This window comes from Artibeus jamaicensis, unplaced genomic scaffold (genome assembly GCF_021234435.1).
Source record: "Artibeus jamaicensis isolate MK-2021 breed Jamaican fruit bat unplaced genomic scaffold, CSHL_Jam_final contig_554, whole genome shotgun sequence".
In the NCBI taxonomy this organism is placed as follows: Eukaryota; Metazoa; Chordata; class Mammalia; order Chiroptera; family Phyllostomidae; genus Artibeus; species Artibeus jamaicensis.
The window spans coordinates 2,164,662-2,180,423 of NW_026521885.1; the positions used below are offsets into that span (position 1 = coordinate 2,164,662).

A 15,762-nucleotide genomic window follows, 5' to 3' on the forward strand; every position below is an offset into this window, starting at 1 on the left:
TCACAAGGGAACGCAGGGCGGACTTACCTTCTCTGAGTTCTGGGACTCCGTGGGGAGGGGCTTAGTTCCCAAGAATTGGGTGAGGAAGGGTGATGGGGGTGGGCAAGGAGATCCTGTGGGACAGGGGAATTGTCTTAAACTTGAGGAATTCTACCCTTTCTAATTTGGTTTTGCTTCAGCACACTTACAGAAAGAGTCTACGTGGTACAGTGATTAAGAGCCTGGACTCCAGTGCTTAATTTTAAATCTAAGCTCTGTGACTAGTCCTGTAGCCTTGGGTATCTTACCAAGTCTGTGTTTCAATTTCCTCACCTTTAAAATAGACATAATTCCCCTGGCTGGTGTAGCTCAGTGGATTGAGCGCGGGCCTGCGAACCAGACAATCGCGGTTCGATTCCCAGTCAGGGCACATGCCTGGGTTGCAGACCAGTTCCCTGCAGGCCAGTTCCCAGCAGGGGACGCACGAAAAGCAACCATACATTGATGTTTCTCTCCCTCTCTCCTTCCCTTCCCCTCTAAAGATAAATAAATAAAATATTTAAAAAAATAAATAAAATAGACATAATAATAGTTCCTGTCAGACAGGGTTGCTGATAGAATTAATGGGTTTGTATGTGTAAACCATTTCCTGGCACAAAGTTTGCAAAAACTTAGAGAATTTTAAGCAGCCCAAGAGGAATATCTCCTTCCAACATAATTATTCAAGGACACTCAGAAAGCTGGCCTCTGCTCCCCTTTACCAGCTTTATTGGTCTGATTTTACTTAATAAGACATGGAGTAGCTCATATTATTTCCACAAAACTTGTATTATTAGGCTTTGCATCTAACAAGCTGTTTTCCTCTTTGGTTTTGTTGTTGTTGTTGTTGTTGTTTTGCACTCTGGGCATTCCAGGTTATTGTCTTTCTGCATGAAGAACAGGTGAACTCGAAGCAAATTTATTCACTATGGACAACTAGTGTCAACCAGTAGAGGAGTTTGTTGGAAGTGGTACAAGAGTGGAAGGTGGTGTTCTTTTCCATGCAGTGATTGTGATTGTTGAGAATTGGTGGTGGCTGTATTGGGCTACTAGATCATTGATCTAGTTAAAGCTAGAAGTATTCCCTTGCCTATCTCTAAATGCCTGACTTCCAGATAATTTATTATGGGCCTGGAAGACCTCTAGGCCGACATTGCTCAGCAAGACTTCCTGTGACATTTTACTAAGATTTCCTTTTTTATACATCAGATGGATTACACCTCCTACAATTTATGTGGAGAGTGAAGGACCATTATTCATACTTATCCCTGTGTTGCAGTAGACCCACAAATTACTCTTTGAAGACAGTTTTGGCTTTATTCACAAATTTGATGAGGACAACCTCTGTTACCATAGTTCTATAGAGGACATGGGATACAACAGGACTCTTAAGTCCATGGTATAGCTACCTCAGGGTTCCCAGTCAGCAGACAAACTCTTTAGGCCTTCCAGGTTTGTCTTTGTATGTCATAGGCAGAGCTGAAGATGGTATGTTGGTATCCTGCTGCTAAAGGACTGGCATTATCTAAGCAGAGCATGTTTGGTATCTGGCTGGGCTGCAGCAGACTGTCAGTAAAAGCAGCACACCAAGGCACAGTACCCACTTGTGTGCAGATCTGCCAGGTACATCTGGAAATGGTATTTGGCTTCTCCTTGCTGAGGTATTTTGGTTCCCTCCACCTGAGACTGAAGAGTCACATTGCTTTCAGGGCATAGTGTACAAAAATGGGCAATATGATAATTGCTTTCCTCTTATTCCTGCTTGAAGGCAGGGAGTCTTCCTACTATGGGATTAACTTTCATAAATAAAGAGTCCCAGGTCTGGATGTAGGTGGTGGTGTGGTCTTGTCCCTGGGTAACCCCACCATCAATTGAAAGCAGGCTGCTAATTGTGGGAGGTTTGAGTTCAGGATGAGCCAGAGTCAAGGTGATGGTGAACTTGGTTTTTATTTTATGAAATGCTGGACTTATGTTCTCAATAGCCTGACTTAGTCTTTGCCTGTGGCCTAGTGGGCATACGACATTTTTAGTGTCTGAAGCCACCAGGTAGCAGCACCATCACATAGGATAGAGGTTCTGGAGGAGGGACCAGCAGAGAGAGCAAAGCCCTTGGAAGCTACTTAGGAAGGGGATGGTATTAGGAGGGGTGTATAGATGTTGGTATGAAATGAGGCCAGGGGAGAAGGAAGACCTCCCAAAGACCTTGATGCCTGGGACAGTCAGGAAGCCACTCCCTCCCTGCTGAATTCATGGGGTGGCAAAGCCTAAAAGACTTTGGCTTCACCTACCTACCACATGTGGGGATGGCCTTCATCAGTGGGAAGGAGTAATAGTACTGGAGTCCTCCTGAGGAAGAAATAGACTGCTTCCTGATGTGGGGGACATGCTGCATTCCTTTCTGCCCCACTATCCAGGAGAGGAGCTGCCATGCCCATGGGTGGTGACATCAGCTTGCAGTGGGTGAGCAGGCACCAGTCCCACAATACTTGCTCCATAAGGACGGTCATTTTTCCTTAGCTCCTTGGCTGGTTTTGAGGAGAAGACTGTGGCCAGCAAGCTGGAAGAGAACTGGCAGAAGCCTGGAGCCCTGCGAGGTGGCCAGGAAGACCCAGCTGCATTTTCTCAGAAGCCTGAAGACCCCGGCACTGAAGAGGGGAAGGGCAGCCCCAGAAAACCCCAGCAGCTCATTGATGTGGAGAGCCAGGCCAGCAGGTAAGAGTTCTCTGTGCTATACTGTGCTGGGCTCCTGCTCCTACAGGCAGGGTTTTTCCATGGTTCACAGCCCAGAACAAACCCTGACACACTGAGCATGCCATTTACCTTCTGCAGGTGTGAGTAGTTAGGAGCCAGTGGGAAGCTGACCAGAAATGAGCATCCGAGAGATAGGTGTACATGGACTTCAGTTTTGAACCTCAGCATCAAATCTGTTAGACCAAGTCTGGAACAGAGAACCGTGTTGTCTGGCAGCCATCTGGACCATGAATACCAGAGCCATCTGGCTCTGGAGAGGGATGTGGGGTGCCTTTGCCATTCATGGAGATGGGAGAAGATCTCTGAGGAATGTGTGCCCTGATATATATGGGACTCCCTGCCAAAGATAAAGGAAGTTCAGTGAAGTCTTCTACTGCTCCCACCACCAGTTTGGCCTTGCATGGCAGAATTTAGGTGCTCCCGTTACTCCCCAGAGATCCTTTCACAATGTGGCCATGAATTTGGGAATAGCTTCATGTGAGCCAGTTATAGGCAGTGGCCAGAAACTTATTGAACAAGATGGCCAGGGCCCTGCCCACCTTCCTTCAAGGGGCACACAGCATACCCATGAATAAATGTGATAACAAAAACACCATAGTGATACCTGTTAGCACTTGCCATGTGCTGAAAATGTGCAGGCACCATTCTCATGCTTTATGCATACTCAGTTCTCATACCAACCTTATGGGGAGGTACTGTTATCTGTTCTACAGATCAGAAACTGAGGCAGAGGGAGGTTAAATAGCTTGCAAATATCCATCCAACCAGGCAGGAGCCTAACAGGGATTAGAACCCAGATAGTCAGAGCACAGAGCCTGTACTGCTAATCATTGTGCTATATCTGCTGCCTTTCTATTTGTGATAAGCCCAGAAGAGAAAAAAACTAAGTGCTCTGATGGAGAGAGGCCAGGGTGTAAGGGCTGTTGTAGCTAGGATGGTCTGTGAAAACTTTATCTGCTGAGTAAAGGACAGTTCAGTTGAAACCTAAGCCACAAGGAAGAGCCAGCCTGGCAAAGAACCTGGGAAAACAAAACATGGGTAGAGGAAACAGCATGTACAGAAGTCATAATGAGAGAGGGAGCCTATAATAAGGGACTAAAAGGAGGTCACTGTGGTTGGAGGGCAGGAAGTGAAGTGAGGAAGGGATAGGAGATCAGGTGGGTGTGGCCAGGGCTATGCCTTGCAGGCTAGGGGGAGAGGAGGCTATAGGAGGGAGGTGGAGGTTTTCGGTAATTGTAGGTTTCCCATTGCTCATATTGCAGTCCTGGAGGGATCCCCATGGCATTATGTTTTACCTCAGCTCTGCTATCTACCTGACTGTTGTACTGGGTGTGGATCAGAGGGTGCCAGACACTTTGATCCCCACTCTTTTTTTAAATTAAGATTTTACTTATTTATCTTTAGAGGGGAAGGGAAGGAGAGAGGGAAAGATCAATGTATGGTTGCCTCTCATGCATCCCCTGCTGGGAACTGGCCTGCAGCCCAGGCATGTGCCCTGACTGGGAATTGAACCGCGATCATCTAGTTCGCAGGCCTGCTCTCAACTGACTGAGCTACACCAGCTAGGGCTGATCCCCACTCTTAAACTAGTTGAGGTCTTGGGCACTGGATTTTCAGGCAAAGGAATGATACCCCAGAGCCTAATCAAGGTGGAGGCAGACCACATCCAGAGCATGATCTGAGCAGTAGCATGTTCGAGAGAAACTAAAATCAGCCCAGGGCAGTGTGCACCTGGCTGATAAAGTTTGCCTGAGGCTCCTGGACAGTGGGCAGATGTGGTATGGATGGCAAAAATGGGACAGGGGTGGCAGGGGTGGCAGTGGTGGTACCAAGCAGGATGCCCTGAATTGCAGTGGGCAGCTGCAGCAGCTTTTGCATGGGACTGGTAACCTGGGAGCACGCAAAGTGAGAGTAAGTAAGGGCCTGGCTAGAGAAAGACCTTATGAGCTGGCTAGGTCAGATTCCAGGGCAAGGGCTATATACGTTGTAGTCAAGGATGGAGATTCATAAAAGCATTATACCTGTCAGTTTCTTGCCTCTGCTCTTAGGTGATGCCTTCCAGAATGAACTGCATCCAAGTCTCTTCCTTTGTGATGCTTAAATTCATTTGTCCCTCTCTCCCTTAGCCTTGTATTCTCCAAAGAGTTCACTGGCAGGTTGGAGGAGGGAAAGCTGATCCTAGGAAGGGGCTGTCCCATCCATTGAAGGGTTGAGCTGGGCTGTGTCTGTCAAGTCCCTAGTAGCCCCATGGATGTGCTCTAAGCAAGTAAGTCACAGGCCGAAGTTCTTGGCTCCAGTGGGAAGTTCTAATAGATACTAGAAGAGTGAGGTCTTGCCAATGACCCACAGGGTGACCTGGCTCATCTAGCCCGGGTTTTCTCATCTGTAAAGTGGGTGGTACCACCTGTTCACCTCAGGAGTCTTGAACAGTAAAAGCTCAGTGATATGCAAGGGTTATTTCAAAAAATTGGCATTTTTAGAAAAACTCTTTGAAGGCAGTCTGAAGATTAGGATTCAAAAGCCCTGTTTGACCCTGTTTGATGTCAGCTTTCTGTATGGGTACACTCACTCCTTCCTCTACTTCTTTCATGCTGAGAAACCCTTCAAGCTGTATGGTCACTGTTACAATCACTACTGCCACTGAGCAGTCTCACGTTTACATCCAGCCTCCCCAAGTGAATTAGATCCTAGCTCAACCAGATAAGAAGGAACAACCTGGGACATGTTCTCTGGGCTGTTTCCTCCCTAGAGCTAAAGGATTAGGCTTCTGTCCCATGTCACTTTCCTGACATTAACTTTAGTGCCTTCCTCAACTGCCAGCAGCCCATTGGTTAAGGGGCCATATAGCACAGCCTGAGTCCCTATCCCAGTAAACTGACGTGATACTTCCTAGGGCTCTGCCATTCATAGGATGTAGGTAATAACTCTTAGGGAACATTCTTGGAAAGGCCAGAGAAGCCCCTCTGAGGCTCAGGCATATGTCTTGTCTCCCTCTTGTTACCTGTTGTAAGGAAAGGCACATATCCCCTCCCTCACCTGCATTCCTGGCCTCACCTACTATGTTAGAGTGTAGGAAGGGAACCATTATGGGGAGGCTGAGTGAGATTTGTGTGTGGGGAGGGTCAGAGGTGCCTCTGCTGACATCAGGCACAGAAATGGGTAAATTTGGGAATGTGGTCAGCTGAGCATGAGGCATTCCTTGATTCCATTGTCGCCAGGGGCCTGGCCAGATGAGGTGCCTTCTGAGCTTCTGGACCTTCATGAATGACAAGGGAGAGGTCAGATTGCTGATGGAGATTCACACAGATTGGAGAGGACCAACAGTATAGGTTTGAGAATTGGAGGCTCTCCTGGTCCTGGGAGAAGAGGAACAAAATACCAGTCAGAGAAGAGGGGTAGAAAGTCCACTGTACTGAAGTCAGTGGGGTGGAGCAGCCTCTGGTTGTGTTGATAGCTGTGTGAAGGAGGAGAACACACCACCACTTGCTGCAGGGACCTTCTTTTAGGCAGGGCTCTCACCTCCATACACAGCAAGCTGAACCCATGGGCTCTGATTTCAGCCTGAATTCCCAGTGGGCTCAGCAGTCCAGCAGATTCCCTTTGCTGCTGTTCTTGCCCAAAAGCAGCTGGAGCACACCAGTACCTCTGCCCCCAGGCGTTCCCATTAGCTCCTTTGCTTCCATCAAACCAGCTAGGGGATCCTCCCAGCACTGAACCCCTCCTTTGGGACAGGCCCAGTCCCTTGGAATCTTTCAGTCTACCTCTTTCTGTTTTGCTGTGCTCAATCTACAGCAAAGGGATTCTCTTCATGAAGGAGTACATGAATGCCAGTGAGGTATCTTCCAGGAAGCTGGTGTCTTCACGCTACAGCAGGTAAGAGCAAGTCCCTGAATAGTTCATGTTGTGACCTTCTCCTGCAGGGCACTGTGTTGTCCTTAACTGCTGCATCCCCAGTACCTCATCCAGGACTTGGCCTAGAGTAGTTTCTGTGTAATCATTTGTTGAATGGATGAATAATGTAACTGCCTACAAACATGATCTATGCATTTCCAGCTGTTCTGCCTATCTTGGTGTGTTTGTGTTCCCCCTGTATTATTAAGTCATTCTACACCTGACTGACAGTGCGATCCCTTTCTGCCTGTTTTTGTTTCTCAGTAGACTAGCTTTTTTAAAAAAAATACCGAGAGCACAACTACTTACAGAAGTGATGGGACCCTTAGAGACCATGTAGTTAATTTAATCTTGTTCCAGAACATGAGACTCCTCTCTTCAGTTCCCGTACCCTTTCCAGCATGTCAAGTTGCCTCATTTGAACACACATTTGACTTCAGATCCTGATATATGCATAACTTTTCATTCATCATGTGTTCATTTGCTTGCTTCCTGAAGCCACATGGAAGGCCCCATCAATTAAAAACAATCCACACATCCCTGGCCAGTATGGGTCATTTGGTTGGAGTGTCATTCCATAAACCAAAGACTCATGAGTTGTATTCCGGGTCAGGGCACATGCCTGGGTTTCGGGTTCAGTCCCAGTCGAGCGTGTGTGAAAGGCAACTGATCAATGTTTCTCTCCCCCTCTCTCTCTCCCTCCTTTCCCCTACCTCTAAAATCAATAGGCATATCCTTGGTGATGATTAAAAAAAACCTACACTGAGACAGCATCCCCCTGGGAATGTTTTTTAGGAGACACCATCTTACTGCTAGGGTGAAGATTTTAGTAACAGAGAGAAGCATCCTGGTCTTATTTCAGGATTGGTCCACTGGGGATTCTGAACAAGTTTTCACTGGTGCTCCAAAATGATGATCATGAAGTTGGGGGTCATGTTCAAGCCCCACCTTGCCCGCATTGACTGGATTATTTTGGAGAAGATAATTAACTTTTCTGAGACTCAGGTTCTTCATCTGTAACTCCTTAAGATGATTTTTTCCTCACCAACTTTTTTTTAGTTATAATTTGCATATCATAAAGTTCACTTTAAAAGTGTACAGTCCAGTAGTTTTTAGTACATTCACAATGTTGTACCACCATTACCACTATCCACTTCCCCACAAACATTTTCATCACCTCTGAGGAAACTCTGTATCCATTAGCAGCTCTCTACACCACCAACCTCAGCCCCTGATCTATTTTCTGTCACTATAGCTTTGTTCAGAGAGGTTTTGAGGTTAGAAATAATGTATGAAAAGTCTCCAGCACCCCAGGGAAGCTGCCCTAGCCATCTAGCATTTGCCTGTATGAGTGTCACTTGACTGAACTTTGTCCATGTTCCAGTTTTTCTTCTCCCAGTCTCACCACTGTTGAATTTATTTCTTATACTCTGACAAGTAGGTCTAGTTTAAAATTGAATTTAACATTAATTGAAAACGTTATATTTGGCGCCGAACCAGTATACTTTCTTTATTGGATAGTGAGAATTATGTAGTCCAGTGTGTTTGCCCCTTTTCCCTGAAGAGGCTTAGAGGTAAATGTAATGTTCAGAAGAAATCAGAGCCTGGGCTGAAACTCTAGCTCACCCCTTCCTTTGGGTGTGACCATGGGCAGGTTGCTTAACCTCTCAGTCAGTTTTCCTGGCTACCTCAGAGGGGTCACCATATGTTTCCCATGAGAATGGCAGCTTCACTAAAGTATACCACAGGGCTTGTACTTAATCGCCCTTGCCTGGCAATAGTTTAAATTTTTAACCATTATTTTTTATTATAAAAAGTCATATTGTTGACAAATGATGAAAAAGAAAAACCTGTCACTCCTATTCCCACCCTGTAGGCACAGGTATTACACTAGAACGTTTTCTTTGCCCCCATTTCTAGTATCTAATTTCTGCTGTGAATGGCTCCTAGTGACTGGCACATTGCAGTGCAGACACATAGGTGGGGAGAAAAAGCCCCATTCTTTTCCCACTGGGCAGTGAAATGGGGGGATCCTCATGGTATACACACCCTCAAAAATCTTAGCCATGGTACACCATGGCAGATCCTCTTTGACCCCCATGCAAGGGCTCTTCTCCAAGAGAACTGTGTATACTTGGCACCAAGTTTAAAACTTCCGCTACCCTTTAGTGTAACAGACGATGGCTAGCCATACAGAGTCATGCCTCAGTTTGTGTCCACTTATGTGACCTGGCTCTCATTTTCTGCCCTCCTCTTTCACCATCACACTCTGTGCAGCATCAGCAGCAGTGAGGACTCCTTCAACATGGAGAAGAAACCCCCGTATGCTGGCACACCGTACTTTGAGAGGTAAGTCTGCTATCTTACCAGGGAGGTTGCAGGTCGACAGAGGGGAAACAGCTGAGGGAGATTGCCACGCTGTCCATTTGTTTTTGTCTGCTGTTTTGCTGCTTCTGATCCAGTTTCAGATATATCACACCACTGTGTGTCCCTTATTGGGATGTTACACTTGTGTCAAAGTCTTTGAACCCAGCTAAGAGCAGAGTGAACACAAAGGGCCACTGAGAAAGGAGATGTTGGTGTCTGAAAGCCTAAGGGGCTCATGTCAGCAGGAGAGGCCCTTGGGATTAGAACCTATTTGATCACTTTATAAACTTACAAATCTGACTGGAAAAAAATACTACAAAAGAGAGTGGTGGGTGGGAAATGAAGAAAAGTGGGTTACCATCATGGAGAAGTCAGAAAAGAGCCAGAGGGAACTATTCATTTGCAATGAATGAAGGTGAGGAGAGCGCCTTACTCCACAGTTTCAAAATCTGTCACTAGATGACAGCAGTTCACAGGATAGTCTTAATGATAAAGAACTCCTGTTTTTCAATTCTTGGAATAAGGGAGCAAGGAATCTTAGACATGCAGTTTACTCAGGTCATAGTGAAGGAGACAGTTCTAGGAGAATAAATAATGTGTCTGAGGTGTCTGAGTTACACAGTGAATATCACAGGAGTCCAAAAGTGTATGGGCCAAGAGGCAGGGCTCAGTGACCCCAGGCATAAACAGAAGTGCGAGAAAGACAGATGGCAAGGTAGGACATACAGGGACATGTCTCCTGTAGGGGAAGACATGGGTCTTCCTGTTCTAGAGGGGAGTAGATATGCTAGCCTGAATGCAGAGACAGGCAAGCTGCCTGGAACAAGAATCTCATCAGGGCATCTACACATACAATAGCGAGTAAGGTAGAGATACGTGACCACTTTCTGGAAATAATGTGAGGGTCTACAGAGGCCCGATCTGGCCTAGGACAATGTGCTTAATTGCACACCATAGAAAAAGATGGCAGGCTAGGAATGCTGGCAACAAACCTGGGCCTAGCTATGTCAAACCAGAGGTTCTGATTAGATAACATCAGTAGTCTGCATGCCAGCCTGACCACCAGGTTCTTGTTTTTCATCGCACAGAACAACTGGAGGGATCTGTACTTACTGCAACAGAGAGATCCTAGACTGTCCAAAGATTACCCTCGAACATCTTGGCATCTGCTGCCATGACTATTGCTTTAAGGTAAGAAAGAAGGGTGGTGCTGTTGAGAGCATTGTCCAGAGTTAGGGAGTCCTGTGGGTTCAGAGACTGTGGAGAAGGCTTGAACTCGGTATGATTGAGCTCCATCTGACAGGCTTTGCAAAACTGGGAGTTGAATGAGCTTCCAAATCAGAGGAGGTGAATGAGTGGCAGGGACAGGAGCCTGATTAGAGTGGACTAATAGGAGAACAGGACATATAGACATGGAGAAAGTAAGTCTGGAAGACTGTCTTGTTTGGTTGGCTTTTTAGGGGAGCAGGGCAAGCAAACAGCAGAGGCAGCACTGATGGAGGGCTTTGTGAGTGACACGGGTCTGGAGTCTGACCTGAAGGGGCAGGCAGGTATTTTCCAGGTAGCTGAATATTAACAAAGGCAGCTGCCTCCTCACCCATGGCGCAGAGGGAATAGGAATAGGAAAGCAGGTCCACAGGTAGGGGAGGAGATAGTGAAAAGGACACATGGAGGAGCAGGGATTTAAGGAGGGGTAGGGATCTTAAACTTGCCTGATTGGGGCTCAGGAAGTTGGAATTGTGACAAAACAGTGAGGCCTGATATTCTTGGAAGATTCTTGGAAGGCAGGCTGGCTGCCTGAGAGCTGCCCTATAGACCATGAGCACAGATGGAGAAAGTGAGTTGTTTTTCTAGGATTCCAGAGCTGCTTGGAACCAAGGGTTGCAATCCTGGTCCTAACATCAGAGCTGACACTCAGCTTCCTCCCAGGAATGATCACCACACTGCTCAAGCTCATTTGTGTAAATTAGTCTGACAATATCCATAATTGTAGGTTTTTCTTAATTTTATGAGGTTGATATAACATTTTAAACATAACAGCTGGTATTGTTACAATATGAAAAAAGAGAGGACACCCATGGCCACAGAATCATAACAGCTCTTCAGGGCCCCTGTTCTCCACAGTGTGAAGCACATTGCAAGCCAAGATTATTGATTTTTTCTGTGTTCCTAGAAATTACCACCTAAATGATCAGTGCCATCACTTGGCAAAATTGAGGTTCAAGTCCTGGTCCACGGAAGCTAAAATGACAGAAGCGTAATACAGTGAGTCCTCACTTAACGTCATTGATAGGTTCTGTGACTTTAAGCATACAACGTTATATGCTGAAACCAGTTTTAATGTGCAACAAAACCAATCGTACCACTGACTATTTGATATAAACAAGTTTAAGTTTTTCTGGCATCGCATCAATGTTATAACGATGTGATTCAAGGAGCTGCTTAGTGGATTCAGGGCTCAAACCCAGGCCCAATTCTGAAACCTGTGCTTCTAACCACTATGTGATCATCCTGCCTGCTAGTTTTTGTGGGGCCTGGTTTTGTTGTTTCATTTCCAGTTTGGGTTTTGGATCTGTGTTCTGCCATTTTTAAATTGTCTACTTTGAAGGCAAGGGTGTGCCTCCTGCTCAGTGTCTGCCTGCCTCAGTCAGGTGCTCCCTCCCTGCTGCACTCATTTACTGTGCTTCACTTGTGTACTGACCTGTAATTTGTTTTCTATTACAGTGTGGGATTTGCAGTAAACCAATGGGTGAGCTCCTGGATCAGATCTTCATTCACAGTGACACCATCCACTGTGGGAAATGCTATGAGAAGCTCTTCTAGGTGGGTGCTGTCACCCCAAAGGCCAAGCAGCCAGGATTATGAGAGGGAGGAAATGTGCCCTGGTCTCCCTCTGAGTCTCAATCTAGGACACTGATATCTCTCTTAGTGTTTATTATGTTCAGGGGCCCTGAGTCTTCTGTTCCTATGCCCTATGATACTTTGAAGTCTTAGGTGGAAAGACACTTCTTGGGAACACTTCCAATTTGCAGAGGTTGTAGTCTCTTCTTCTCAAGAAGTGCCTTCCCTGCACCACCTCAGTTGAGCCCTCTAGCTGCCCTGGGAGGCCATCCAGGCCTGTGTTGTTATACCATTGTTGGGGGACAAGGAAGTAAAGACCTAGAAAGGAAAAGGGCCTGGAGAAACACCTGGCTAATGGATGGCAGAATCAGGACTTCAACCCTGGCCCTCAGATTCAGGTTGAGGGCCCTTTGCTATAGGCCCTTAGGCAAACTTTACCATTGCTTGTATAGTATAAGATAAGAACTGGACACAAGATACAGCTGCAGAGGGGGTGGGCAACAGCAGCTAAAGGCCAGGGTAAGCAGGCATGTGTGGGAGAGGATGATGCCATTCTGGAGCTGGCCCAACCAGAAAGGGCTGCTTGGGCAGCCTCTGAGCCACGTGGTCAATACTACCTGCAGACAAGTCTGTATGCTAAAAGCCAGCAGAATTGACCCCACCATCTGAGCTGCATAAGATTCAGTGCCCATAGGACAGTGCATTTTCAGATCCTGGTAACCCCTCCTCTTTAGCACCTTCTCAGCTAGAAGCACAGAGCAGAATATCTCCCTTGAAGGCAATGGAAATGGGTGGCAACCAAGTGTTCCACCAGCAACAAGCCTGTTTTACCTTCTCTTTAGAAGGCATGTTGACCTGCACTGTTAATCCTGATGCCTGGTGCAGTCACCCACTCTAGGACCCTCTGACTGGTGGTTGGATTGGATGTGTATTTCTAATCTCATGGCTACTTCTATTTTCTTTTAGGCTCTCCAGGCTAAGAAGAAGCTGATGACTTCTGCACAAGTCTAGCCATCCCCAGTTATCCCAAGTTGCTGGCTGCTCTTTCCTCATCACTTGGTTTCTTCATCCTTTGCCCTTCTCAAGTTGAACTTGCTTACATCCAGTGGCATATGCTGATGATGCTATGATAATTACTTGTGTGTGTAGCTTTTTATAGTTCAGAAAGTGCTTCACATCCATGATCTTATTTCAAGATCAAGCAAAGAAGATTGAACAAGTATTCTATCTTTGCTTCCCTAAGGCATGTTGGCTGCCTGATGAATTTAGGTGGCCTGGTATGATAGGCATAGGCAGGGGCATTGGGTTCAGTGTGTACTGTCTTGGGACAGAGAGCAAATCACATTTTGGTTTTCAAGTCTGAGTATACCTTTGGTACTTTAAAATACAAGGGGACCCCTGAAACTTCTGAGAGACCAGGTTGAAGACCGTTGACGATCCCTGATGGGTAAATTGAAGACATTGAATGCTAGGGATTGACATTGGCCAATGTTTAGCTTCTCTATTTGCCATATATACATTTTAAACTTTCCATATACTTTGAAAAGTAGTTAGTTGCTTTTGATTGAGTTATGTAGCAGATTTTGATTATTTCCTCTACCCACCTTTCACTATATAATAGAGGTTATCTTTCCTGCAGGCATGTGGGCATGTATTCAAAAGTGTACACAATTTGGTTTAAATTCTATGGGATGTGATTGTTAGGAGGCTACTGACCAAAGGAACATCTGTGTCTGAATCTTGATAGCTGATTAATACCTTCACCCTCAATTCCCAGTCCCTAAGCTTTACACAGAAATCTTCTAAAGTAGATTATAGAGTTCACACACTCCAGCAGGATTAAGCAGAAAGAAAAGCAGTTAATGTTTCCTGAAGCCTTATGACATTCCACACATTATCACAAAGTGATGGCATTAATGCCCATTCTAATTCTTTGTGGAGGGTATTCTTGTCCCGTTTACCTATGAGGATATTGAGGCTTGGAGAGGTGGTCATTGTATTGTGCACAACCATTGCTGTCTCTCTCCAGTAATACTAACCATGAATGACAGCAAGCACTGATTTAGTGCTGAGTATGTGCCAAGCACTGTGCAGAGGTTACCTAATCTTACCAGGTAACACAGTTCCCCCTGACAAACTAACACCATGTGGAAGATGTGAAATCACATTCCTCCTCTGGGTATCCTGGGTCACCCCATGAAGGACCACAAGGGCCAAACTGTCCCCCTTCCCTCTCCTCCTCTTTAAAAACAGTTTTGAACTGAAATGCTCTCAGATGGGAAGAGATATGACTCAGAGACCTTCCCAAAGAGGAGTTTGTCACCCCATGGAAAGCTTCAGTGGGCCAGCTGATCTGAACACAGGGCCTTCAGTGACCTTCTATTGTCCAGTCCAAACTCTGTCCCAAGTTAGTAGAAACCTATTGGCTCATTGAACAGCTGCAGGCCCATCCATGTAGTCAGTGATGCTCTGCTCAGGTTCAGTTGTGCTGCTCTGCCTTTGGGACCAGCAACACTGTGTAAGCTCCTCAAGAGGAGGAACAATCTGAGAGTATTTCTAATTAAAAATGAGGGCCTATGCTCTTTATTAGAAAATGTCTCTCCATCTCTTTTAAGTTTCTGAGCCCTGTGCACCCTGACTGGTGGACTTGTTCTTCCCTCCAAATGATCAGAGTGGAATATTCCATTTATTTGCATAGATGGGCATCAGATTTGCTCTGGAGAAAACAAGTGGTACAGTACCAACACTAAATATAAGCTAGTCTTTCTAAAGTCTAGCCTGCAGCATGAAACTTCACACATGGTAGGTACTGGCACATAGATGCTGAGTGAATGAAAGGAAGTTAAGGTCACTCCTTGGGGTGGGGTGTTCCATCCCTGAGTCTTGGTACAGGGTCAGCTGATAGGGTGCAGGATAAAGAGGTCCAAGATAGTTTGGCTTCCCTACCTTCAAGGTACACTCTGCCTTTTAAGGGAATTTTAGAACCAACATGCAATAGATTGACAGGAACCTTGCAAAATAAATATTGATTTCAATCAAAAGTAACCTTTTCAATCTAAAAAGGCAGGAATTCTGCAGAGTCAAGGAAGAGGGGTGGTTGCTTTATACTTTTGCTTCTTTTTAATTGCCTAATGTTTTTAATCATACTTGCTTAACCTATATCAATGCACACAATTGTAATAAATGTTAAGATACTACATTGTCAATATTAAGGTTTCCTTTTTTAAGTTTAATAACTTGGTATATTTGGTTGTGTGATTTCTCCTATTACCTGAAGCCATTCTCTCTACAAAAGCTACTTTAAAGTGAAAATACTTTAAAAGCATCTAATTTAAAGAGAAAAATAGCAAGATCTAGTAACTATTTGTGCACAAAAGCAGGACTTCTAAACTTGTCAGATCATAATGAAAAACATTTTATTGTTTTGGGTCCATCCTGCCCTTCATTACCATTGCAGACAAATGGCCTTCTAGTCCTTATTGCACACTTGCAGTGACCAGGAGCACAGTCCCTTATAAGCCCATTCTGTCTGTGAACAGGCCTGGCTTTAGAAAATACAGTCTTCAATGAAGTTCTATTTCCCTTTATCACCCACTGGTAATCTATAATCTCTCTCATGTTCTAACCCCTAAAATAGAAGAATGTGCTTAATTAGGTTCTCTCTTTGTGAACTCATCTCCCAGTTAAACACCCTGGTCTCATCCATCAACTCTTCTTTGACAGTAATTCTGAATATGCATCTTCAAACACCCTCCTCAGGTATGCCCTCCCACAGACATCTGAACTCATTCCTCCAGATCCGTAGCAATGGGCAAGACAGTTTCATCTTTTTCTTTTTAAAAAATTATTTTATTTATTTTTAGAGAGAGGGGAAGGGAAGGAGTGGGAGAGAAA

General features: G+C 45.4%; 1 protein-coding gene across 13 annotated transcripts in view; it reads left to right on the forward strand.

Annotated features, from left to right (window-relative positions):
- Positions 1-15,076, forward strand: part of ZNF185 (zinc finger protein 185 with LIM domain) — a 53,620-nt gene extending 38,544 nt beyond the window's left edge. For all 13 annotated transcript variants that reach the window (XM_053670197.1, XM_053670198.1, XM_053670196.1 and 10 more), the window contains 6 exons: positions 2,536-2,730; positions 6,562-6,642; positions 8,938-9,009; positions 10,116-10,218; positions 11,752-11,850; positions 12,835-15,076. In XM_053670197.1, coding sequence (XP_053526172.1) covers positions 2,536-2,730; positions 6,562-6,642; positions 8,938-9,009; positions 10,116-10,218; positions 11,752-11,850 — 550 coding nt within the window. In that variant the 3' untranslated portion in view covers positions 12,835-15,076. The remainder of the gene's footprint in view (positions 1-2,535; positions 2,731-6,561; positions 6,643-8,937; positions 9,010-10,115; positions 10,219-11,751; positions 11,851-12,834) is intronic.
- Positions 15,077-15,762: the final 686 nt, after the last annotated feature.